Source organism: Cydia strobilella, chromosome 2 (assembly GCF_947568885.1).
Source record: "Cydia strobilella chromosome 2, ilCydStro3.1, whole genome shotgun sequence".
In the NCBI taxonomy this organism is placed as follows: Eukaryota; Metazoa; Arthropoda; class Insecta; order Lepidoptera; family Tortricidae; genus Cydia; species Cydia strobilella.
In genome coordinates, this window is record NC_086042.1 from 2,161,604 (window position 1) to 2,188,038 (window position 26,435).

Sequence of the window (26,435 nt, forward strand, 5' to 3'; positions counted from 1 at the left end):
CAGAAGTGTATTCAAAATGGATTCTCAAATAGAAAAAAATGGTAAATTACCTTTAGAAGAAGCGCTGGAGAAAACAGGTAAGTAATAAGTAGATCTAGTGAGTTTTCTGGTATTTATCAATTATTTTTTGATAAATAACACTAATAACAGTCATTATGTGGGCTAAAGGGCTAAAGCTTATGATGGTTAATACGGATCCTGAGTATCCTGACCGAATTTTTTGGCATCTTTTTGCATTTTTTTGTCGGGAACGATTGTTTCTACTTTACACTGCACAACCAACTACCAAGGTACGATTATTAACTACGAGTATATCACACACAACACAAACGAATCTTGTAAGTTTTGGATCTCTCCTGCACCAATCTATAGTCTCTTTTTAACCCAATGTTTGACTGGTAGAGAATACCTTTTAGCATTAAGTCCACCACTTGTACAGTTTTGTTTGTTTTTGCAATAAAGTTTATTAAATAAATATAATATATGAAAGGTAGAGGAGAACTGTCCAACTACAAAAGGTTTCTTTTCAGGTTATGGCATTTACAACTATCTGATAATAGCCCTAGCTGGAATTGGCACAATAGCGTTCGTAGCACTGACCTTTGGATCCACCATCATCGTGCCAGCCAGTGCTTGTGAGTTAGCGACCACGAGCGCACAACAGGGTCTACTAATTGCGGTGCCAGTCTTGGGTAGGTTACTCTCTTTCTTTGTATTTACTAGTAGGTACCCCGTGGGATTTATTTTATTCATTTATATTCATTTATTATCAGCACTACTTACGCATTACAATGTGGTGCCGTGACCAAGATATCACTGTTTAAGCCATTTGCAATCTAAATCTAACGAGCTAAAGCTCAAATTGAAATGACGCTTAATCATGTTTAATGTACTTTAGTTTTAAAAGAACGATATGTTTTAGTTTATTCCCCTATTTATAAGTAGGTATAATAACCAAATACTTTTAAGTAGGTAGCTGGTTCTTATTGGGTTACCTATGGTCAGGGTTATAAGTAGATGTGGGGGGCATGGTGGAAGAATGAATGCGCGAGCCCATGATGCCCCCATACAACGTCTGAGAGGGTGACGCCCAAGGGGATGTTAGTGGGTATTCTCCTCCCCATCCTCTGGTTATAGGATGTACGAGAGGAGCGAGCCCCACATACCACCCCCAATGGGCTTCCCCGGCCCGGGGGGTGAGATGCGTTTGCATTTACCCCTGCGTCAAAAAAAAAGGGGTTATAAGTAGATAAGACACGTATGAATGTAATAATTACGTTTTTGCTTAGATAATGAGCTAAAATATCGATAAAATAAAATAAATATAATCAGATATCAATCTCGGATACGATTTTAACCGATTACATACTAAGTATTTGTGCTTATCATCATGATGACGATCGAGTACATACATACCTACATAGTTTAATGGTTTTGTTAATCCCCCAATGCATTTTAAAAATTAATGAAGGTTAATTAAATTTTATCATTTTTTATATATTATTTAAATGTAAAATAATTAATTAATTATTAGGCACATATGTAAATAATATGTATAATTTTAGATTATATTTCATCGCTTCATTCTCGATATAATGTTTTAACAGGTAGTCCCTTAAACCTACAGGCAACTAGCACGCTTTTAGAGTACTTCATTTGATTCAAAATCGGTATTAGTAGTTCCGGCGGCCGCCACCCGTTGGTGGGGCGCAGCCGTAGACTTCATTCCTTATTCGTGCACGGCAACGAGCGCACGCGCTAAAATCATGCCTAAGCGTACTATCGAAGATTAATGCTGAGTTTTGTCTACCCTCAGATTTTTTATAAAGTAAATAATTTATTTTAATGCACGGTGTCAGCTGCGAGCTACCGCTGTGTTGTTTTAATGATTTAAGTCGGGATTGACTGCGAGTCAATTGCGACAACGTGATTAACTGCGAGTTAACCACGAGGCACTTGCCAAATATAACATGGTATCCATGCAAAACAATAAGTTATAATAATTATTTACGTTGTCTTGTCTGCGAGACATGTACAGCCGGGTTTTTCATAACTCACCTACCTTCTTTTCAGTCTCCAAATAAAATTTACATTTTTATTCTATTTTAGATACAAATATCGTTGTCCAGCGTCCTCTAACGGACCGAATTAATCGAGAAGGCAGCGTGACTGAACCTTTTCAACCTGAGGGGCACCAGTGCTCTCAACCATTACCAATGCATGACCTCGAGGCGGATTCTCGCCAAAACACTGAAGGACATGAGATAGCCGAGCCGGAGGTGGAGCAAAGTGCTCCTATGCCCGATGAAACCGCACAAGCATCCGCGGAGACACCGGTAGAACCGAACCTACTTATGGCTTTGGGCGAGTCCACAGACGATATACCTGAATTTGGTAAACCAATACATGACAGTTTAGCTAGTCTGTGGTTACCTTTACTAAAAAAGGGTCTGCCCAAAGAAAACAAAGAAAAACTTTTAAAAAGTTATTTAGTACCCGAAAATTGCAAGCTTCTGCAGTCTCCAAAACTTAACGCAGAGATCTCTGCTACAGTATCTGAAATAGTCAGAGGGCGCGATAAAAAACTGTCTGGTCAACAACAGCTTGGCGCAGGCATTACTGCACTCAATAAGGGTATGGAGATCCTACTAAATTGCGACAATAAAGCCCAGGCTTTGACTCATTTCAGTGACAGCTGTCGAATTTTGACAGATCTCCACTGCGCTTCGACCAAGGATAGAATAAAATTGCTAACCCCTAGCCTGGAAAAGAACATCCTACATGTAATCCAAGATTCCGAAAGAGACGATACTCTTTTTGGTAACGTCAGAAAAAATCAAGGCAAGCAAAGCCATTCAAAGACAAGGTCAACAGCATACCAACCCTCTACTTCCGGATTTCGTCAGTTGACGGCAAACCGCTATTTCCCGCCGGGAAACTGGAGGGGTCCACCTCGCTACTCCTACCCGAACAGCAGAGGTGGACGAGGCAGCCAGACGAGGATGGCAACGCCCAGGAGGTCGTACAATTACAGCACAACTCCACCGGCAGCGAAACCTGTCCCTCAGACCAGGCCTCGTGCTCCAACTCAACAGTAAACCAGGTACACTCTGGTAGAATAAGTTCATTTTACGTTTGCTGGCTAAATATAACTCAAAATAATGAAGTTTTAACTTGGATTCGGGAGGGATATAAAATTCCTTTCTCTAAAAACGTTGAACAGCCTCCGGTAAGCCATCCCGCTTACTCTTTTGATGAAAGTCGTGACATGTCACATGCAATTAATAAATTACTAGAGTTAGGTGCCATTTCACAATGTAATGCATCAAGTAACCAGTTCGTTTCTAAAATATTCTTGACGCCTAAACCTAATGGAGAGAAACGATTTATTTTGAATCTCAAATCGCTTAATAAATTTGTTCCTAAAATTCACTTTAAGATGGAAGACCATCGAACCGCATCCAAGTTAATGCCTCAGAATAGTTATTTAGCCAACATTGATTTAAAAGAAGCTTATCTTTTAATACCTATTCATGTATCTGATCGAAAATATTTACGTTTTCAATTTCAAGCTTATGGCTCTAAAGAAATTTTAACATATGAGTTTAATGCCTTGCCTTATGGCTTATCGTTAGCGCCGTGGGTTTTTACTAAAGTAATGAAAGAAGTAATAACTTACCTAAGATCCAGTGGTCTAAAATCCGTCATGTATTTAGATGACATCCTTTGCATAGGTGATGACTATGCTGAATGTAATAAAAACGTAAAGGAGACTGTCAACCTACTTCAATGTTTAGGTTTCGTTATTAACTTTAGTAAAAGCTCACTGGAACCCAAGCAAAGTTGCAAGTTTTTGGGATTCAATTTCGATACTCGAAACATGTCTATGTCTTTACCGAGTGATAAAAGTAATAAAATTGCTCAGTTAGTTAACAAATTTATGAAATTGCCACGTTGTAGTATTCGCGAATTTGCTCAATTGATCGGTGTACTTGTCGCGGCTTGCCCTGCTATTAAGTATGGATGGCTGTACACAAAAATTTTAGAACGCCAGAAATTCCTGTTTCTGCAAAGGCATAATGATAATTTTGAAGCCAAAATATCATTACCCGATATCATTCGTGCCGACTTAGATTGGTGGGCTAAGAATATTGCCACCGCTAATAATCCTATGAGGACAGATAACTTCAAATACGAAATTTTTACAGACGCCTCTAGGTCGGGCTGGGGCGTTGTATGTGGCAATAAGAAAGCAAACGGGACGTGGAAAACCGTTGAGATGGAACACCATATAAACTATTTAGAATTGCTCGCGGTATTTTTAGGCCTGAAAAGCCTTGCTTCAGACATAACCAACTGTGCAATATTATTACGAATCGACAATACGACCGCTATTAGTTATATTAACCGTATGGGAGGTATACAATTCCCACATTTAAATGACTTATCAAGATCAATTTGGCAATGGTGCGAGGAGCGCCATATTTGGTTATATGCGTCATACGTGAATACCAAACTTAACCGCGCAGATGAGGAGTCTAGGAAAATCAACCCAGACACAGAGTGGGAACTGTCCGCCCAAGCTTTTGATACCATTATTAAAAAATTAGGACACCCAAATATCGATTTGTTCGCTTCGCGGGCTAACGCGAAATGTGATGCATTTGTCTCATGGAGACAAGAGCCAGATGCCATGGCGGTAGACGCGTTTACGCTTAACTGGAGCTCTAACTTCTTTTATGCATTCCCACCGTTTGTGCTAATACTAAAATGCTTACGAAAGATTGTTGACGATAAAGCTGATGGAATACTTGTATTCCCCTATTGGCCTTCGCAGGCATGGTTCCCTTTCCTGACAAAACTTGTTCGCTCCAAATAAACAACTGTTAAAATCACATTTCAGGGACCACCACCCCCTGCATGCCAGCCTTACCCTGGGTGCCGCGAGGCTTTGCGGGCGGCGTTCGTCAAGCGGGGAACCCCACTCGAGGCAGTGCCTTTAATGTTAGCCTCATTGGCTCAGAATACCTTAAGTCAATATGGCGTAACCATAAAACTTTGGTGGGAATATTGCACTTCTAAAAATATTGACGTCTATCATCTGGCAATACCCGAGGTACTTTCGTTTTTAACGGAACTATTTAATAAGGGTTGTTCGTATGGTTCATTAAATAGCCACCGTTCGGCGCTATCCTTGCTGCTTGGCAGCGAGATAGGTACTGATAACTGTGTGAAAAGACTTTTAAAAGGGGCATTTAAATTAAAGCCCATGACACCAAAATATAAATCCACCTGGGATCCTCAGGTTGTACTAAATCACGTTTCGTCTTGGTATCCCAACTCCGATATACCCCTCGAAAAAATCACTAAAAAATTAGTTACTCTGTTAGCACTCTGTACAGCTCACAGAGTGCAAACCCTATCCCTCATAAAACTAGAACATATTACTGAAATTTCAGATGGAATAAAAATTGGCATAGTTGACATACTTAAAACTTCCGCTGTAGGCCGAGAACAACCCATATTAAATTTGCCATTTTTCCGAGAAAAATTAAGTATCTGCCCAGCTACGACCCTTAAGGATTATATTTTCGTCACGAAAAATTTAAGGGTTGGTAGCACGGGAACCCTTTTCCTGACATATAAGCGACCTCACAAGGCCGCCAGCAGTCAAACCCTAAGTAGGTGGATCAAACAAGTATTGCATGAAAGTGGCGTCGATGTCAATGTGTTTGGTGCCCACAGTACTCGCCACTCTGCTACTTCAACGGCTTTTGCGGCTGGAATCAGCCTAGATACGATCAGAAAGGCGGCTGGCTGGACCAGCACCTCTAAAACCTTTGCCAAATTCTATAACCGACCAATAATCAATTGTAATGATGATTATGATTTCGCTAGATCGATCTTTTTCCCAGAAACCAATGTCAGTGACAATGAAGATTCCTAGATGTTAACTGTAGTGCATAACTGCATATAATATAATTTTGTGATTATTAGGCATGTTAAATAAGTATAAAACAATAAAAATAAAAACAATGAATAATAAAAACAGCTTTTATTTTCTCACAAAACTTTCAACTCTAAACATCTACCTGTTAAAACATTATATCGAGAATGAAGCGATGAAATATAATAGATGATTAAACGAACTTTCCTAAAGTGAAGTTCGATCACTATTATATGAGTCGCTTCATTCGAAGATATAAATATAATCACCCACCCATCCCTAGGTGACCCAAAAATGAAAGTTTTGTTCGTGACTCTAAAAAATGAAGTCTACGGCTGCGCCCCACCAACGGGTGGCGGCCGCCGGAACTACTAATACCGATTTTGAATCAAATGAAGTACTCTAAAAGCGTGCTAGTTGCCTGTAGGTTTAAGGGACTACCTGTTAAAACATTATATCTTCGAATGAAGCGACTCATATAATAGTGATCGAACTTCACTTTAGTTCATGCCGTCACATGAACAGCTTATACTTAAGACCACCTGTACCTACTATGTGACTGATATGCAATAAATGATTTGGATTTCAATTTCAATTTCAAATTAAAAAAAATGTATTTACTACTATGTACAGGTTAATGTAAGGCAGGTGATTGTGATTACCATATCATGCATGACCAGATTTTTTCGTGTCCATACTTTACTAATCTTTTTTTGCAGGAGCGGTGATTGGTACCCTGTTATGGGGTTATCTAGGTGACACTCGCGGTCGCCGCCGCATGCTGTTGTTGTCGCTGACTCTAGGCGGAACCTCCAACGCGTTGGCCAGCATCTCAGTCAACTGGCTTATGCTCATGATTGTCCAACTCTTCACCGTCACCTTGTAAGTTTAGAAACTCCTTGACTCACACAGTTAAACTGTGGAATTAACTGTTGCCCGCAGACTGATACGATTTAAACCTTCATCTCAAATTTCGGCAACGCATTTGCAACACTTCTGGTGTTGCATGTGTCCCAGGGACAGAACCGTTTACCCTAATTGAATTTTTCCTACCCTCCCTTGTCTCTGTTATCTTGTAAAGATTTAAGGGGTCCACTGCTTACCAGTCCGCCTGCAGTCTCTGGCCTGTCAGTTGTTCGGAACTGTCAACTTTTTGTTCTAACTCATAGGCTGATATCGTCCGCGCGGATTAGTAATCAGAGGGCCCCTTTAGTATCATTCACTGGATTAAGTAGTTTAAATGCTGGTGATAATATCGTAGACTAGGCATAAGAACACACTTGTACTTAACTATAGTTTATGCTATAGGTATCATATTATATAATCATGAGTTGATAAATGAAGTTCAGTCGTGGCATACTTAATTCCACTTCGTTTCTCGATGTGACTTTTTTTATTTCCACCATAGCGTTGGTAAGGAAACGCTTTCTAGTCCAGAGTATATTTACCCCATGATTATAATTTCTGTAAATTTTCAAGTGGCTCCGGGATATACGTGCTATCAATGACTCTACTCAGCGAAAGCGTGCCTGTGAGGAAACGAAATGTCGCTATGCTGCTTGTGTCTAGTATTTTCCTCCTCGGACAAGGACTTATATCTGGTAAGCAAGTTTCAACAGCCTGTTATAGTGTCCCACTGCTGGGCAAAGGCCTCTCCCCTTGATCTCCACAAGTTCCATTGTTGTGGTTTTTTCGTCCAGTTATTGATGAATGTGTCTAAGTCATCCCGCCATCTCCGTCTGGGCCTGCCACGTCCGCGCTTCTTTTGCGGCATCCACTTGGTGGCTATACTAACTAATCATATCAGAACATAATTATTAGCGGGTCTTGGTCGGGTACGAAGCTCTTTGAATTGCATCCCTCTTTTCTGCTTTCCTTCTACATTCCTGTTCTGTTATCTTGTGAACTATATATATGTGTATGAGTAGTTTCCATACAAAGCTACGTGAGTCACTATATTTATTTGTTTTTCTTTTATCCATTTCAGTAATGGCAATACCAGTTATACCCCTAAGTTTTTCCTACTACATGCCAGCGCTGGGTATCTACTGGAACTCCTGGAGAACCATGCAAGTGGTTTTCTCGTTGCCCTGTGTCCTTTGCGGCATCTGTTTGTTATTCATGCAGGAAAGCCCTAAATACGCACTTGCCTCTGGTGATGAGGAGTGGTCGATGAGGATTTTGGAAACTTTTTATAGAGTGAATAATGGAAAGCGCGCTGAGGAATTCGGGGTAAGTCTATTGCTTTATGTAGATTTACAAGTAGTCGAACTTTTAAGTAGGTGAACTTTTTTCCTTCCAAAAAAAAAAGCCAAAGCCGAAAAGTTCTCTGAATGTTCTAAAATATTATAGTAAGGGTTTTAACTGCCTAGTTGTAAGTACAGTTTTGAATGATTCACGGTTAGTTTCACTAGACTTATGCGTCGAAATATCGGGAGTTCACAAATAATACAAAAGGTAATCACGGTCTATATCCCGGTCAATATAAGTCTAGCTGTAAGTACTTCAAATTTGGCCTTTAACAGCATTCATTGGTGCAATTTTTCAAATAATTTATTAGTACAATTGACGCTCTCATTAAAAAAAGCTTTGATAAATGATACTGTCCATTTTCACAGGTGAAAGGTTTGTTAAAAGAAACGGGGACAGCAGAAAAGAAATCGGCAAAAGACCAAATCTTGCCGCTTTTTAAGATGCCGTACTTGAAGTACACACTGGTCATGGCTAGTCTTTTTATATTACATCAAATGTAAGTGTTATAAGAAGTGTAACTGTGATAATATTATGTGCCCATTGATTGATCCATTATTTCATTGTCATCATAATTAAAGTTCTTAACTTTTGTAGGCTGAGTCAGCTGAGTGGTCTGTAATCTTTTATTTTGACACTTTAACTGCCTCTCGCTTTCACTACTGACATCTTTGAGTCTGACATGGATCGATACGTCCGTGCATTACAGGATTTACAGGTAATGCACAAATGTATAGAGTCATCCATTTCTGACGTCACGTAGACGTGACAGAGTAGTTTGACGGTGCATGTCATGTACTACATAACCGCGCCATTTAGTCTCTCCTTCACTTGCTTCATATATTAATTGCCTCTCTTCCTCTTGGCCCTTGGCCTCTCTTTTTATTCCCTCGGACGTAACGTAATGTCTATTAATATTTTCTCTTTTGATATCTTCTCTTCTCTTTTGATATCTTTTGATTTAATTATTTTTTTACCTAATTTGTTTTGTTTTCCAGCGTGATAGCATTCTTGGTATGGGCACCGACTATCACTAACAAGTTCATGAAACTGTTGGAAACTGGCGAGGGCACAGACTTCACGCTCTGCCAGATCATCGATGCAGAAGTCGAACCTGATGTAGGACTTACCGCATCTTTTTATTTACTTACTTGTGTTCCGCAACATGTAGTATCTAGTAAAACACATTAATGCACAACATAAACTAGTTACATAATTTTTTTTTATATTTGATTCCTTTGCATAGTGCACAAACCTTTCTAAAACGTGCTAAAACTATAACATCGCCAGGCGTTTTTAGTTACGGATTAAGTACTGAATTTAGTTATTTTTTAGCTACCTGTCCATGGCAATCGTAAAACTGTCTTGTATCCTGCACCACAAAGCTTGCAAATATGACACTCTAAAGGCGATATTTCTGTGGCAACTGCAGCTGCATTATAAATAAATAAATAAAATAAAATAAAAAATAAAAAAGCCCATTTATTCCATAACCAAAGATTAAAACTAAACTAAGTTAACATATTTATTAAAAGTATTTAGGTAATTTTTTGTTTTAAATCTATTTGTTAGAGTTTAATTTTGTATTCTTAAACTACTATTTGTATCTAATATCTATAACTATGTATATATATATAATTTGGTTAGGACCCCTCACGGGTAAAGGCCTCCTCCAGCTCTTGCCATCTTTTCCTGTCTTGCGCAGTATTGGGCCAATCATTATCCATGTCACGGAGTTCATCTGACCATCTGGCGTTTGGTCTGCCGTGTCTTCTTTTGCCGTCTGGCCCTTTCCACAGCGTGGCCACTTTTGTCCATCTTTTTGCGTGCATTCTAGCTACATGGCCGGCCCATTTCCATTTGGACTTTAAACTGTATTCTAATGCATCTATTATTCTAGCAAAGAAGCAAAATCAAAAATTAGAAGTTGCCAAAGGGCTATCGAACGCAATATTATCAAAATAAAACTAAAGGATAAGATAAGACATAGTGATATTAGAGCAGCTGCATTACTGTTGCTTTAATACTGCGTTGATACCGTAGCTCTGTATCTGTCAATTTCCTTGATAAAATGAATTAAGTTGCCGCCGCTTTGCTGCCACGAGCCGCGATTATGAAATTCTATCTGTCACTGATTTTATCAAGGAATTGACAGATACAGCACCCGCGTCAGGCAGTAATGCAGCTGCAGTTGCCGAATAAGGCTTTCTAGAGCAGATTATGATGGATATGGTTAGACACTTCTGCAAGATATAGCAGATTTATTATTAATATGTAACTGTTTGACAGCCTAATGACGTCCCTTGCTCGCTCAACCGCAACGCTCTGCTGCTGATGTTCGGAGTCTGCGCCATGCACTCTTTCTTCAATACCATCCTCAGCCAGGTCAGTGTTGTTGTCTTTGTCTTGTACTTGTCACTATTGCTTCTTCTGTCCTTGTCTTCGGTAATTCGGAGCCTAACCTTAGTGGATTATCTCTTCAGCTACTACAACGCTGTTTTACTAGTGTTTCACGTGAGCGTCATCTTCAATACCATGTGTGACTATTGGCGGCCTATCAAGATCTTGCCAATAAAGTACAAATATAGTTTAATAAATCTTGACCAAGAGTCTTAAGGGGCCCACTGACTATCAATCCGCCGGACGATATCGGCCTGTTAGTTGTTCGGATTCTCTCAAATTTTTGACCCCCTTTATTCCCTTTATTCGTTGTATGTGACGTAAAAGTTGCAAAAATATTATGTACTTAAATACTAGAAATATCTCGCGCTTCTGAAGGTCTCTTTCGTGATCAAATTTTTATCAATTATAGATAGTGGACAAGACTGGTCGTCGCAACATGGCGATGGTAGTAGCGTCCATATGCGGCGTAGCTGGCATACTTATCAACTTGATACCCAACGCCGTGGGGACTGTGGTTTTATTTATGGTCTTTTCCATCGCGTTGGTGTCCATGGGGTTCTATACGACGATATCTGTTGCGCTGTTCCCAACGCATTTGAGGTAATTTTAACAAGCTTTTATTTAACTTGCCCTGTTAGTATGTATGTTAGTGTGGGTCAAATCTTGGATAATCAATTTGACCCACTTCCCGATTGAGCTGAAATCTTGCATACACATTGCTGATCTGATGATGGAGACAGTGGGTGGCTATGGGAACTCTGTGATAAAATAACGCATATTTATTGTTTTTGGGGTTGATAGAATTTTCTCGGTGAGTATTAGTCAATCAGCGATAAATGCTTGTACCAAAAATGAAATTTTTGCCAACAACATATCTACTTTTATTCGAGTTGGCTCCCATTTTCACATTTAACATTCAGCAAATAGCGATGACGCGATAAAAGACTTAATTTTACTTGCTTTACTTGGATATTCTTTCACGTTCGCTAAAATAAAGATAAGTACGATAAGTTAGTGCTACAGACAAATCACATTTCGACTATTAAACTTGACATTAAGGACTATTGCACCATAAGCGAATCAATTTTGCACTGCACCTGCACGCAAGCTGCTAGGGTTAGACCAAGATAACTGCAGCGATTTTGATAGCACATTGTGAAAGTGTTATTTTAAACGTCAAACTTCTATGAGTTTATGACGTATAAATAACACTTGCACAGTCTGTGCTATCAAAATCGCTGCAGAGGTATTTTGGTCTATCTTTAGTTTTACTAAGGAATAGCGAGTATTTGCCAGATCAGGACGCACCTATTAATTAGGCAACACTGGTTGCACTTTGTCTTTTCAGAACAACAGCAGTAGCGCTCACAATGATCGGCGCGCGGCTCATGAGCGTATTCTTCATTCAAATAGTCAACTATCTCCTCACCAACTGGTGCGCTGGAGGTTTCTACGTGTGCTCTGCGTTATTTGGCTGTAAGTCCTTATCATAGACACATCTCTATATAGAACTAATCGGCGCGCGGCTCTTGAGTGTGTTCTTTATTCAGATTGTCAACTCCTCAACAACTGGTGGCTTATACTGATTTAAACTAACACGATTTTCACTCATAATTTAAAACTAACGTCAGGCCATAAATAAACGTAAGTTTGTACGCGATTAAGTCCCGTATTAGTTTTAAATTTTAACTGGTGGCTTCTAAGTGTGCTCTGAGTTGTTTGGCTGTAAGTGATTATGTATTTAGAACAAAGACAGTTACCGGCGCGCGGTTCTTGAGGGTCTCTGTCTGAAGCAAAATACCTAGTTTAAAATTATATCTTGACTAGATTTCCGACATCACGAGCAAAAGGGCCAATTTGAGTTTTAGTTATGAGATCTGATTCCGATACGATACAGATCTGTCAGTGTCAAAAGTGACGTTGTTTGGTTGAAGAAATGTCACTTTTGATACTAACATATCAATATGTACCTATGGGACCAGATCGCACAACTAAAACTTGGCCCGAAAGACGACAAACTGAACTACGATTGTGACTATTTTAGTTTTAAAAATAGGTTTTTTTGATAGAACAAATAATTCGTGGCTCTTTTTAAAACTATAAAACTGTTTTTTAGGGTTCCGTACCCAAAGGGTAAAAACGGCACCCTATTACTAAGACTCCGCTGTCCGTCTGTCCGTCTGTCTGTCTGTAACTAGCTAGACAGTTAAAATTTTCACAGATGATGTATTTCTGTTACACAAAAAATAAAAACAAAAAACAAACAATACTAAAACAAAAAATACTAAAAAGTACGGAACCCTCGGTGCGCGAGTCCGACTCGCACTTGGCCGTTTTTTTATTATTATAATGAGACTGTTGGTTTCCTATCTACCTTCTCAATGGATTGATGTCTATTTTTCAGCATCGGTTCTGCTATTGGCGTTAATACCGGACGACCGACGGCTACGTGCTCCGCCTCCTAAAGACTCCGAGACCACTGAAGAAAAGAGGTCATCATCATAACAGACAGCAGTTATCAATGTTTTTATTAAGGAAGTAACCTGGAAAATAAGGATTAATACTGTAATATTGGTGACGTTTTCAATCAAAAGGTATAGTATGCGGTCTATCTACTGAGCTCGTTCACTTACCTTCACTGACAATGGCATTCTGTTAAACAAAAGCCATTATTTCTTTTGTGCCTGAGCGCGTGGCCTTTGTGCCTGATCGCGTGGCTATTGTGTGGGAGCCTCAGGCACAAAGGCCACGCGCTCAGGCACAAAAGACATAATGGCTTTTGGTTAACATAATGCCATTGTTAGTACGTAAGTGAACGAGCTCAGTAGAGATAGCGTTAACTATACCACATTGTCACTTACCATAAGGACGAAATTAGATTGTATCTTTATACGAATAACCTGTCAGTCTTATGGCAAGCGACAATGTGGTACCATTTGATTGAAAACGACACATTTATTAGCCCTTTCCCGGCCTCTGCAATTATGTACTATTTTGTAAAAATTGATTATACATGTGTAATGTACCCCTATATTTTTTTTCCAACCGTGGATACCTACCAATTAGAAAACGGTGACTTAAATTAAATTGGATTTTAATGTAAATGACGATGATTCAAATTCTGTAAATTCAAATTTAACAAGTAGCATATTTTTTTTATTCAAGTAGTTATTTAAGATCACGTGGGGTATGAGAAACAGTTTTTTTTTCTCGGATGCAAGAGAAACAGTCTGAGGCTTCCTTTTTCAGGTGTTAACACAGTCACTGCCAGCGACCTCGCTTGGAAGGTTTTCTGTTCGTAGTCGCCTTTCGCTACATACGGTTTTTCCCTCGTAGCGCGTAGCTCGCGCTGGCGCTGAATCGAGGCTTAGGTATCTACTCAGCTGATTAAAACAACGTCCTTTTCATAGCAACTTTAATGAGAGACAACCAGACATAAAACTACCCTAAACATTGGTCGATATGTTTTATAGGTATACCCACATATATCACACCTCCACCCTTATTTCTACATAGTATACAGTGTAAATATCTTATCATATAGGTTATAACTAGGAGCATTTAATATTTAATCTATTTCCAACTTAAGTTTACGATGCGGTATAGATCTAAGATTCACCGGCGAGCGTATCCGCGGTTTTTGAGGCGGTGGTGGAACAAGATCCGCATCTGACTGGCCGTCACTTGGCGTTAACGTTGGGACAATCTCCCTTTCAACAATTACTGTACAGTCTTTTTCCACCTCCGTCTGGCCACCCGGACCTCCGACGTCGCTCTCACCCCCGTCCGCCTCCCCTGTCTGCTTTGGGCAAGGCACGGTAGACATACGAGATCTGCGCCTAACTTGATCTATGTGCCTGACTATCGACCCTCCGTTATCCCTACTCAAGCTGTACGTGCGCGAGCTCTCTGGCCCTATCACTGTTCCCTTAACCCACTTGTCCCCCGCACCATATCCCCGCGCCCAGACTTCGTCTCCCGGGGCGAACGATCGCGGCTGTCCTCCCGCGGCTGCCGTCTGCCGCGCCTGCGCCTCCTGCACTCGCTCGTGCAGCGCAGCATCTCCGCGCAGCAGGTCCAGCCGGGTGCGCAACGAGCGCCGCTGCAGGAGCATCGCTGGACTCTCCCCTGTCGTGCTGTGCACACTATTTCTATACGCTAATAAATAAGTTTGTAAGGCCGCATCTATGTCAACGTCTTCCCTGTACGCTTTCTTGATAGCGCGTTTGCACAACTTAACTGCGCATTCGGCTGCTCCGTTAGACGCCGGATGGTAAACCGGCGAGAAAGACTGTCGAGTACCGCATTTAACCAAGAAATCTTTTAACTCCGAGCTCGTAAACGGTGGACCTTGGTCGGACACAAATTGTTCGGGTACCCCGAAACGTGCAAATATAGCGCGAAGCTCTTTAATTACCGCCGGTGCATTCGTGCGCGACATTTCACAAATTTCTAACCACTTGGTACTTGAATCAATCACAACAAAGAAGGTTTTTCCTTTTATGGATAAGAAATCGGCATGCAGTCTCGTCCAAGGGCGCGCTACGTACGGCCAGGGCGCGGGCGGCGCGTGTGGTGGCGCCGGCGCCTCCGCCGCGCACGCCGGGCACGCGCGACATAGTGCCTCTACGTCTGCGTCAATATTCGGCCACCAGACATAACTGCGAGCTAAAGATTTAGTTTTAATTATACCCATGTGACTAACGTGTAACTGTTTAAGCATTGTCGCCTGCAAACTGGACGGTATTACTACGCGGTAGCCCCACATTACACATCCTCGGTCTACGTATAACTCATTTCGGCGCGCGAAATAAGGTTTCATTTCGGCATCCGGACAAGACACGGGCCATCCTGATTGCACGTACGACAGCGTTCTACACAATACTCTATCTTTTAAGGTGGCCGACTGGACGTCGCTGTTGGTTACCGGCAAAAAATCTTCCACGAAATTTAAATATGTTTTCTCCCCAGTATCCTCTTTTCCAGCCTTCGCCTGAGGAAGCCGTGACAACGCGTCAGCACAGTTTTTTGCCGACGGAACGTACTCAATCGTATAGTCATACCCCGATAACAACACTGCCCACCGTTGAAGCCGCGATGCGGCCATGACCGGAATACCTACTTTGTCGCCGAATATGTATGTCAGAGGCTTGTGGTCCGTGCGTAGAATAAACTTCCGGCCGTATAGATACTGATGAAATTTGCGGACACCGTAAATAATTGCAAGGGCTTCCCTGTCTATCTACGCGTACGCGCGCTCGGTCGGTGTAAGAGTGCGCGAAGCGTACGCCACGGGACGCTCGCCGCCCGGCGTCAGATGCGACAGTACGGACCCTACGCCCACGGATGACGCATCTGCCGTAAGCACCACCGGCAGTTCACTAGAGTAATGTACCAGCACCTCACTTGAACTCATAGCCTTCTTCACCGAGTCGAACGCCGCCTGACACTCGTTGCTCCAGACAAATTTAACTCCTGCTTTTAATAAGTTGTACAGCGGCGTTAAAATAGTGCTTATGTTTCTTACAAACTTGGCGTAATACATAATTAACCCGATGAAGGCTCTAAGTTCAGACACGTTTTGCGGTGCGGGTGTTTTTACAATAGCCTTAATTTTGTCTGGGCAAGTGTGTACTCCGGCTCGACTAATCACGTGACCTAAATAATTTACAGACTCCGCAAAAAACTCACATTTATCCTTCCTAACGCGTAAGCCATACGACTGTAGTCGTTCAAATACTTTGTTCAAGTTATCGATATGCGATTGCGTATCCTTTCCCGTTATAATGACGTCATCGAGGAACACACCAACATGTGGCATATCTGAAAACAGTTGTTCCAAACGCCTCTGGAATATGCCCGGGCTAGACGACAGGCCGTATACTAACCGATTATACCTAAATAGCCCCTTATGGGTATTTATTACCGTGTATTTCCGTGATTCGTCTAACTCGAACTGAGCGTACGCTTGTGACAGGTCAATTTTGCTAAAACGCTCCCCCCCATGCAAACGAACTAATAAGTCTTCTACCCTGGGTAGCGGATAACGGTCCACCTCTAATATTCTATTTAATGTGAGTTTATAGTCAGCGCAGATCCGTATACTACCATCCTTTTTAACAACGGGTACAATAGGTGTGGCCCAGTCGGAACGGTCGACAGGGGTGAGCACGCCGTCGCGCACCAGTTGCTCCAGCGCGCGCTCCACCGGCTCGCGCAGCGCGTACGCCAGCGGCCGCGCGCGCAGGAACACCGGACGCGCGCCCGGCCGCAGGCGGACGCTGACCCGGCCGCCGGTGAACCGCCCCAGGCCGTCCGCGAACACTTCACGGTAGCGGGAGCTGAAATCGTACAAATTAAAATTATTTCCTGTCACATTGTTCACATTACAATAACTGATTTCCGGTATACGTATCCCCAATTCAGCCAACCACTGCCGTCCCAGTAACAAGCCTTTACCATCATGGACCACATATAAATCTAGGTACTTTACCTTGTCTTTATACTTAACTAGCGGCTTGATTATCCCGGCAGGGCTTACTAATATGCGTGAATAATAACTTAACTTCAAATTACACTTTTGAAGTTTTAAATTACTAAATAACTGTTGGTATTGCTTATAACTTATACACGACAATGCGCTGCCAGTGTCGCACTCCATTTCCAGTTGTTTTCCTTGAACATTAATTTGAATATATATTGGCTTACAATCTGCTATAGAAATCTGATTTAAGTCCGTAATTACCTCCAAACTAACATCACTGTCCATATCTGAGTCCGTCCCTTGTCCCACAAATCCGTCGCTAAGGCCGCAATGCTCTGTGCAGCAGCTTGCTGTCATCGCCTCCACGCAATGCTGTTCTACCAGATTCGGACACATCCGTCGGAGATGACCTTGACGATTGCAGACCTTGCACACGTAGCGTGCAAAACGACACGTCGATGCCTCATGCCCCGCACCGCATACCGTGCACTGGTTGGCCCCTCGGCCTAACGCCGGTGCCGACGCTCCCCCGGCGCCACGGGTACCGGTGTGGCCTCCGCGGCCGCCGCTGGTACCGACCATCCGCGATGTTCGCAGTCCTGACAGCCCGCTCGACCTCGAGTCGCTCGCCCTCGGCCCTCTTGCCTGACGCGACGCGTACCCTGTCATGGCCTGGCAGTCGGCCACGGCCCCACTCGATGTTTTCTCGCGTCCTTCCACGACCGCCGCATCCCTTTCTGCCGCCTCCATACTGACGGCCAGTTTGTATGCTTTTGCAAAATCTAATCCTTCCTCCGTAAAAAGTCGCTGACGTATTGTTTCGCTGTGTATTCCACACACCAGCTGATCGCGTAGACTCTCCTCTAACCAAGTCTTGAATTCGCACGTTTTTGACATTTTCTTTAGTGCCGCCACGTACTCCGCAACACTTTCACTGCTCGCTTGTTTCCTTTGTCTAAATTTGTACCGTTCCGCGAGTTCACTATGTTTCGGTTGTAAATGGCGTTCCAAAATGGTCGTCAACTCCGCAAATGTCTTTGTAATCGGTTTGTCCGGCGTACACAAGTTAACCAATAGTTCATAGCACTCCGCCCCCATAACAGTTATTAATGTAGCAACCTGTAATGTTGTATCCACTTTGTTCACAACAAAATACTGTTCCAATCTGTCTACGTATAGCCGCCAGTTGTTTGTTGCGAGTTTAAACTCTGGCATTTTTCCGACCGACATTGTCCGGTTATTTTTTTGTAACACACAACACAATAACACGCACTGCAGTCCGATCGTATTCGTCGCCACTAGATAATCGAGGCTTAGGTATCTACTCAGCTGATTAAAACAACGTCCTTTTCATAGCAACTTTAATGAGAGACAACCAGACATAAAACTACCCTAAACATTGGTCGATATGTTTTATAGGTATACCCACATATATCACAGTAACCCTATTTAATTTGATTCTTACCGATAATATCGTTCCGTTCTTTATCTACTGCGCCTACTAAAACATTCATAGCAATCAGTTTCTTTGCGCGATTCTTCTTTTTAGAGTTTCGTACCCAAAGGGTAAAAACGGGACCCTACTACTAAGACTCCGCTGTCCGTCTGTCCGTCCGTCTGTCCGTCTGTCCATCTGTCTGTCACCAGGCTGTATCTCATGAACCGTGATAGCTAGACAGTTGAAATTTTCACAGATGATGTATTTCTGTTGCCGCTATAACAACAAATACTAAAAACAGAATAATATAAATATGATTTTTTTGCTGTTTTTTTCCGTAATGGTACGGAACCCTTCGTGCTCGAGTCCGACTCGCACTTGGCCGGTTTTTATAAATAATCGTTTTATGATTTTAGCGTGTGAAACATTGGCATTCTAATTTGAATCAATATTATATTATAACACAATAGAATTTTATTTTGTTCCAAAATTCAATAAAATAAATGCAACTATCAGTTCCAATTAAAAATGATTTCAATTTCATTGAAGGTACATAATTAGTACTAATAATAGGGCAGATCGGCGCTGACAGGCCAATGTCAGTACAAAATATGCTCGCTAATCATTGGCAGCGGCAGTAAGCTATTAAAACTAAAGGGGCCCACCCATTACCAGTCCGCCGGACGATATCGGCCTGTCAGTTGTTCGGAACTGTCCAATTTTTGTTCCAACTGACAGGCCGAAATCGTCCGGCGGACTGGTAATGGGTGGGCCCCTTTACGACAATAATGTCGCAGAATAATGTTTGGCACGCTACGTCAATGTATTTTAGTAAACATTTTTATATTTAATATTTTCTTCGGTTACCGCGATAGTTACTCATGAAATCCCGCGGCCGGGGGGACGGTGCGTTAAAGCATTCGCCCACTCCGTGAACAGAAAAAAAAGTTACTCATGAAATAAAACTATGAAATGTGTTATAGATTCAATATACGCGATATAATTCGTTTTCATAGTTTTATTTCATTTTAATACTTATAGCTGATCAATGTGATCAGTAAAACAAAACTGTGTCAATTGTGCAATCCATTAACAACAAATTGCTTTTAATTGATCATGCATACTGTTTATAAGTTCAGTAAGCAGCGAGTTCTCTAGTTCAGTGCCTTCAATACTCTGGATATTGTTTATCTTTACATAAATTACCTTTAAATATCTTTACTTATTTAGTTTATATACTTAATATAATATTTCAAATTGTTCGTTTCTAAACTAGAAAGTAGTGTGTAAATGTAACTTACAATTGTAATTATAGTGACAGACATTCATTTAAATACAATTTGAGATGAATAGAATATACTCGTACGTACCTATTACTAAGTATAATGACCTGATATCATTTCAAGTTAGTTTGCTCATTGAAATTAAGAAAATAGTGAATCAGTTTTCAAGATAACATGACTGGTAGAGATACGAATGTAAATAGCGTCCTACGAGTTACATGTTTTGCGCTGATTTCGGTGTAAAATGTTGCAAGAGAAATGTGTGGAGCCGAAAGACGTTGAATATACTTATGATGAAGCTGTGGAATTGACTGGTAAGCGCTTATTTTATTCAGGTCATACACATTTTACTGTATGCTTAACTGGTTTGCGTCTTTCTTATAGATATCACAAAGTTAAAATAATCCAAAGATAATTTTCACGGTGCACCCTAACAGGCAGGATAAATTTTTAAGTAGTTGAGTTTTTGTGTTGGTAAATAAATATCTTTATTTTTTATTATTTTATTGAAGTTTCAGCGATACCTTTTCAGGCCATGGCCGATACAACCACCTGGTCTTGGTGGCATGCAGTGTCATCAGTAACGCCGTGGCACTGGACATGTTCGCCTTCGGCTTGATCCTGGCTACGGCCTCATGCGACCTCCAGTTGGGCATCTGGCATATTGGCCTGCTTGGTTCTATACCATTTGCTGGTGAGTAATGTGAGCCATCTGTATTCCCTGATAAATATGACCTCGGTATCTTTAAAGCAAGAGTGAATAGGCTGTTACTGAACTGGTGAGCTCCATCTTAGGCCCTGTCTTCACTTTCCATCAGGTGTGTCTAGGGCCAATCGCCGATCAGTTTATAAAGAAAAGTAAGTAAATGTTTGTCCTCGGTCTGATTATTGCAAGGTCTATGCGATCTTCAGTTCTCGGGCGTATTGCTTGCTACTGTATTATTTGCAAGTAAAAGGTCTAATAAGATAATTGTCGTATGTACCAACATTATTAGACTCCGGTCTGATTCTACCCCTAATGCCGTGCATACCTTAGTTACCCATTGAACATTAAACATGTTCAACTTCGGTTTGAACGTATTGCTTGCTACTGTATTATTTGCAAGTAAAAGGTCTAATAAGATAATTGTCGTTTGTACCAACATTATTAGACTCCGGTCTGATTCTACCCCTAATGCCGTGCATACCTTAGTTACCCATTGAACATTAAACATGTTCAACTTCGGTTTGAACGTATTGCTTGCTACTGTATTATTTGCAAGTAAAAGGTCTAATAAGATAATTGTCGTTTGTACCAACATTATTAGACTCCGGTCTGATTCTACCCCTAATGCCGTGCATACCTTAGTTACCCATTGAACATTAAACATGTTCAACTTCGGTCTGAACCTGTAAACGACCTCGTACGACCTCCATAACAGACATACGGACAGTTACTTTCGCACTAACGCAGCGTACTACGTAGGCGAACAACACGCGAAGCGAAGCGATGCGGCGCGGGGTGAATCAATCCTTTGATACCTATAGAAGTGTCCTACGTGAGCGATCTAGTTGCGAACGCGAACGCCGTGGGCTCGCCGCGCCGCTTCGCTTCACGAGTTGTTCGCTTACGTAATGGGGCCCACTGACTATCAGTCCGCCGTATATCGGCCTGTCAGTCGGCAAAAATTTGACAGTTCCGAACAACTGACAGGCCGATATCGTCCGGCGGATTGATAGTCAGTGGCCCCTATACGCAGCGTAATATTTTTTTAAATGACCATTCCTGGCCTTTGTCATCATGACAAGCATCAATCGCATCAGTTTACTCGAATTATACCGTTTTCCGATAATTTTTATTGTGAGACAGCCGTCCCAATTTAATCAGCCAGGAATGCCCCTATATTGAGTTTCGTTTGACGACTTTGGACAGTTTGGACTTATGAAAAAATCGTGCTTTCAGGTCTTCTCTTCGCGTTCCCATGGGGCTACTACGCCGACATCAGCGGACGGAGACGGGCGCTGCTGCTGTCCTGCTCTGTCGGCTTCATTATGGCCGCCGTCGGGAGTCTGTCCCCGAACTGGCAGACGCTGCTGGTCATGAAGCTGGTGGGCTGCAGTTTGTAAGGATTGAATGCAATTAGATAGAAATATTTCATATTAAATCAGAGAAAATACATTTTTACAAACATATTATAGACACAACATAACACACACAACCTGTGTTGTAACATATATAGACTAGACAAACTATCTAAACTGTGAAATCGTGCTAAGTGAACTATGATTTAGACGTACCAGCATCAGCTGCCTGTCTAAAACGAAATAATAATAATAAATATAGGCACATATTTTGGTCCTTTGAGCCGGATGTCATTGAATGAATTCCATTCATTAAGTAGGTGTGGAATTTTTCAGCTGTGTGTACGAGTATGTATATAAATCATCTAGTGTTTTATGTTGACTTACAGCAGGAGCAGTGAGTGGCTCAATACCTCAAATAATTTTAAAGGATATAAGTAATAAACTAAATTAATCTAGCAAACATGTTTCAGTTCCACTGCATCATTCAGCCTAACGATGACGTACTTGGGCGAGTGCACGGGCAACAAACACAGGAGCCAATACATGTTCATCATGAACAGCATCAACCTCTTCTCCGAAGCTGTCACTTTCAGTAAGAACACCCCATTTTATTATTATTTATTTATTTTCAAAAACATGTCCGGCTCACAGCAGAGGCCAAACGCCAGGACATGGAAAGAACATTTCATACACAAGACAAGTAAAACACAACAATCATAATTAAACATAATAAAAACAACATTTTATATTAGTAGATAGGTCTTTGTTATCTTTGTTGTCAGCGTATTACCCCCGTAAAATGCCAGTTTTACCCCCACGGGGCTAATTACCCCCAGGTTAGGAACCGCTGATCTACGCCCTCGTATTTAATTTATACGAAAACAAAAATCGTCGCCAATCCAGAACGGCGCGATTTCAAAAGCTGTTAACAGTGCCATAAGTACTTCCTTTGAAATAGAAAATCGACCAGTGAACCTATAATAGGTATTCGTGAACTATAAAGTGAAAATAAACTATAAAATTCGTTGTCGGTTGAAACAAACTCATCCGCGGTGACGTAAGCAGCAACAGGTGACAAAAGCAGGTAGCATAACAAAAAGTGGATTATGTACATTGTCCAAGAACATAACTTCATCTCCTACGATTTAATGTAAATAAAACACAATAAAGAAGTCGACCAGTAACGAAATACGAACTCTTAAAGTCCAGATGGACATGAAGAAGTTAGGCTTGTTTCTCTCTCTTGGCTTGTGTACCTTATCAGCGAAGTACATCGCGTCTTAATTGAAAGCTTGTGTAACGGGAAGAGCTGAGGATAAAGAAGATTTTATTCTCCGTTTTTGTTTCAGTGCTAGCCCTCGCCATACTACCCCTAACCTTCAACATCCCTATCCCCTGGCTGGGCGTCACCTACCGACCCTGGCGACTCTTGACTCTCATCCTGGCCATTCCCCTTGGAGTCGGCGCGGCCATGATGTGGTTCCTACACGAAAGCCCCAAGTTCCTGGCCAATAGAGGGTACAATGATACGGCGTTGGAGGTGCTGAGGAAAATCTTTGAGGCCAATGGGGGGAGGAAAGATGAGTATCAGGTAATTGAAACGTACTGGTTTTGGTGGCTTTAAATTCTACCTTTGTTCATTAATTAACTCTTAGGATGGGTATGATATGGTTCCACACGAAGAGCCATTAAAAAAGAATGATAAAATTTTAAATGATAAAGGTTTTACGTAAGGTAATTACGGAATGATAAAGAATGTCAGAAGAATACCTAAATGACTATTAACCAAGCATCGTCCTCTAAAGAGGTGATAAGTACCACGTTTGATCTCACAACGTACTGAAACTTTAACAGCCCTCTACTGGTCTTTAAAAGAAGTGTCCCGCCGACTTTGTTGCCGGTCCCACATTGGGATACCTTCCTCCAATTGAGGGGGAATTTAAATCTTCTCGAGGCAGAGGTGCCGGGTTAGAGCCGGTGTAGCTTTATTTGACGTTCATAAGCGCATTGTAATATGCCTACTTGAATAAGAAACTATATTTATCTTTATCTATATCTGGCTTAAAAGTAATTAAGTATTTTTTTTTGGATTTCAGGTGAAAAGTATTTCGAAAACTATGGAAACGCAAAAGAAAGAGCCATTTTGGCAGTTGATCGTACAGCAGACTGTGCCAATCTTCAAGCCACCTCTACTGTGGAGGACCATACAACTCTTCTATTTGATGATGCTCTGCTGTGCCATGTAAGTGATACTGAAACTATAAAAGATTAACTTTTTTCTGCTGCGTTACCGTACAAAATGTACTTGATACAGTCATACTCATTTCTTGTTTATAAATATATGCTAATGATCTTGGGAGGATTCTTCTGTTCATATTTGTCCTTGTCGTAAAGGAGAAATCTATCAAATGTATATTTTGCGTCATTATTTATTTGGTGGTCAAATTATTTTTAATGTTTGTCTTTTTCTTGCTTCAGTAACAACATATTCGTGATGTGGTACCCCACTATCGTCAACTCCTTCTTCACGTCCCTCTCATATGGTGTGGTAGAGGAGAAAAGCTTCTGCGATCGGTTCGTCAGTAACCTGACAGCTGATCCTAGCGAAACTGGCGATGTAAGTTTAGTTGTAGGTATGTAACTAAGATGTTTTCATTTAGTGTTACATCTATTAAAAAAAACCGCATCAAAATCCGTTGCGTAGTTTTAAAGATCTAAGCATACATAGGGACAGACAGACAGACAACGGAAAGCAACTTTCTTTTATACTATGTAGTGATAAGCACTTATAAAATATGAGATCTCTGGTTTTTTTTCTTTTGTTTCTATTGCTTTTAACTATATTCCACGAGTTCCTCCGGAAATCAGCGCCACGGATTACCGCGGCATTATGCAGAGTAGAGATCCTTTTGTCTCCATTATCTTTATGTACTAGGTATTAGGTATATTGTGGCATTAAATAAATGTATTTTCTTTTTTTATTTCTTTTAGTGGTCCTGTAATGACATCATCACCCCCAGCACCATCTACACCGGCATTATGACCGGCTTCTTCTACACCGGCCTGAATCTCTCCGTCTCTAAGCTCGCCAAGTGGCGCCGTAGCGTTTTACTCACTATCTACTTAATCCCTGGTATCTGCATGGTCTTGACCAATGTTGTAAAAGAGCCTATTGTCAGTTTGATTATGTTTGCTCTTGTCCAGGGAACGGCTATTGGTATTGGGGTTGTGGCGTCGTATTTTGTGGATCTGTATCCGACTTCATATAGGTGAGTTAATCGACTCGCTCTTTGCATCTACAAGGTGGCATTATAACACAGTGTCTTGATTATTGCCTTCTTATGTTTGAACTCTTCTAATCAACACGATAAAAAGTGTCATAAAAGGTGTTTTCGGCCCTCCGGCCGGAAAGCTGACTGCACGTCACATCTGCACATTAGTGGCAACTTTATCTCGCGCGCAACTTGAATCACATAGTTACATGCCTATTACAAGCAAAAAAGGCCAATAAATAGTGACTGGACTTACGTTCATCTGAAAGTACCTCAACGTCCTTAACCATAAACCATTCTTTTTCAGGGCCCTTGTGACCAGCCTCGCTTTGATGACAGCTCGGCTGGGCTCTCTGTCCGGCATTAACATCATCGGGCACGCCATGACCACTAACTGCGAGATGACTTTCTACTGCTGCGCGGCTTTAGTGTTCAGTAAGTTGTCCTAGGGCCTTCGTGACAAGCCTTGCTTTGATAACAGCTCGGCTGGGCTCTCTGTCCGGCATCAACATCATCGGGCACGCCATGACCACTAACTGCGAGATCACTTTCTACTGCTGCGCGGGTTTAGTGTTCAGTGAGTTGTCCTAGGGGCTTTGTGACAAGTCTCGCTCAGATGACAGCTCGGCTGGGCTCTCTGTCCGGCATCAACATCATCAAGCACGCCATGACCACTAACTGCAAGATGACTTTCTACTGCTGCGCTGCTTTAGAGTTCAGTGAGTATTAAAATAAACGAATTGAACACAGATGAGAACTGACTTCTACATTTTAAAGGAGGAGGTTTTACTCTGTACAGTCATTATCTCAATGTCATTAAGTCAGAATCTGTTCATTATCTCAATGTCATTAAGTCAGAATCTGTTCAGGATTAATTTGTTAATCTTCATTACCTCGCGGTGTCCCGGCTTTTGAGAGTCTGGGGTCCGCTTGGCAACTAATACCAAGAATTGGTGTAAGCACAAGTTTTTACGTAAGCGACTGTCATCTGACCTTCCAACCCAAACCCGAATTCGTTTCAACATTCTTGTCAATATTGAGACGATTTGACCCCTTACTTGAAGGAAAAGTACTTAAGAGGGATAACAACTTTAATATACTTACCTACTGAATTATACAGAAATAAATAAATATAAATAATCCCCGTCCCTATTGCAAAATAGGCAACAAGTTGACGTTAATCTATACTTTCCGGGTTTAAGATTTGTTTTTTTTTTACAGGTGGCGTTGCTGTAACCCTGCTTCTACCTTCAGACAAAAAATCTAACGGATGAGAATAAATAAAAGAAATTCA

The 26,435-nt window shown here is 41.4% G+C and overlaps 3 protein-coding genes across 4 annotated transcripts; all 3 read left to right on the forward strand.

Annotated features, from left to right (window-relative positions):
* The first annotated feature begins 2 nt into the window (after positions 1-2).
* Positions 3-13,105, forward strand: LOC134755404 (solute carrier family 22 member 13-like). The gene is made up of 11 exons (XM_063691959.1): positions 3-77; positions 531-692; positions 6,667-6,829; positions 7,427-7,548; positions 7,935-8,179; positions 8,566-8,696; positions 9,196-9,316; positions 10,487-10,582; positions 11,010-11,200; positions 11,949-12,076; positions 13,005-13,105. The coding sequence occupies exons 1-11, from the start codon at positions 17-19 to the stop codon at positions 13,103-13,105; spliced, it is 1,521 nt and encodes a 506-aa protein (XP_063548029.1). The 5' UTR covers positions 3-16.
* On the forward strand, positions 2,217-6,445 carry LOC134748694 (uncharacterized). The gene is made up of 3 exons (XM_063683465.1): positions 2,217-2,394; positions 2,907-3,103; positions 4,904-6,445. Exons 1-3 carry the CDS (start codon positions 2,217-2,219, stop codon positions 5,945-5,947), a joined length of 1,419 nt encoding a protein of 472 aa, XP_063539535.1. The 3' UTR covers positions 5,948-6,445.
* A 6,859-nt stretch (positions 13,106-19,964) lies between the features above and the next one.
* On the forward strand, positions 19,965-26,435 carry LOC134755360 (uncharacterized). Of its 2 annotated transcripts, none has more exons than XM_063691897.1 (10): positions 19,965-20,119; positions 20,338-20,499; positions 21,748-21,907; positions 22,340-22,461; positions 23,219-23,460; positions 23,966-24,111; positions 24,348-24,486; positions 24,861-25,138; positions 25,449-25,576; positions 26,363-26,435. In XM_063691897.1, the coding sequence occupies exons 1-10, from the start codon at positions 20,050-20,052 to the stop codon at positions 26,413-26,415; spliced, it is 1,500 nt and encodes a 499-aa protein (XP_063547967.1). In that variant the 5' UTR covers positions 19,965-20,049; the 3' UTR covers positions 26,416-26,435. The 2 variants fall into 2 exon arrangements, 1 of the variants encoding a protein (XP_063547967.1); XR_010129033.1 differs by lacking the exon at positions 25,449-25,576 and adding an exon at positions 25,591-25,860 and having other exon boundaries at positions 19,966-20,119; positions 26,363-26,423.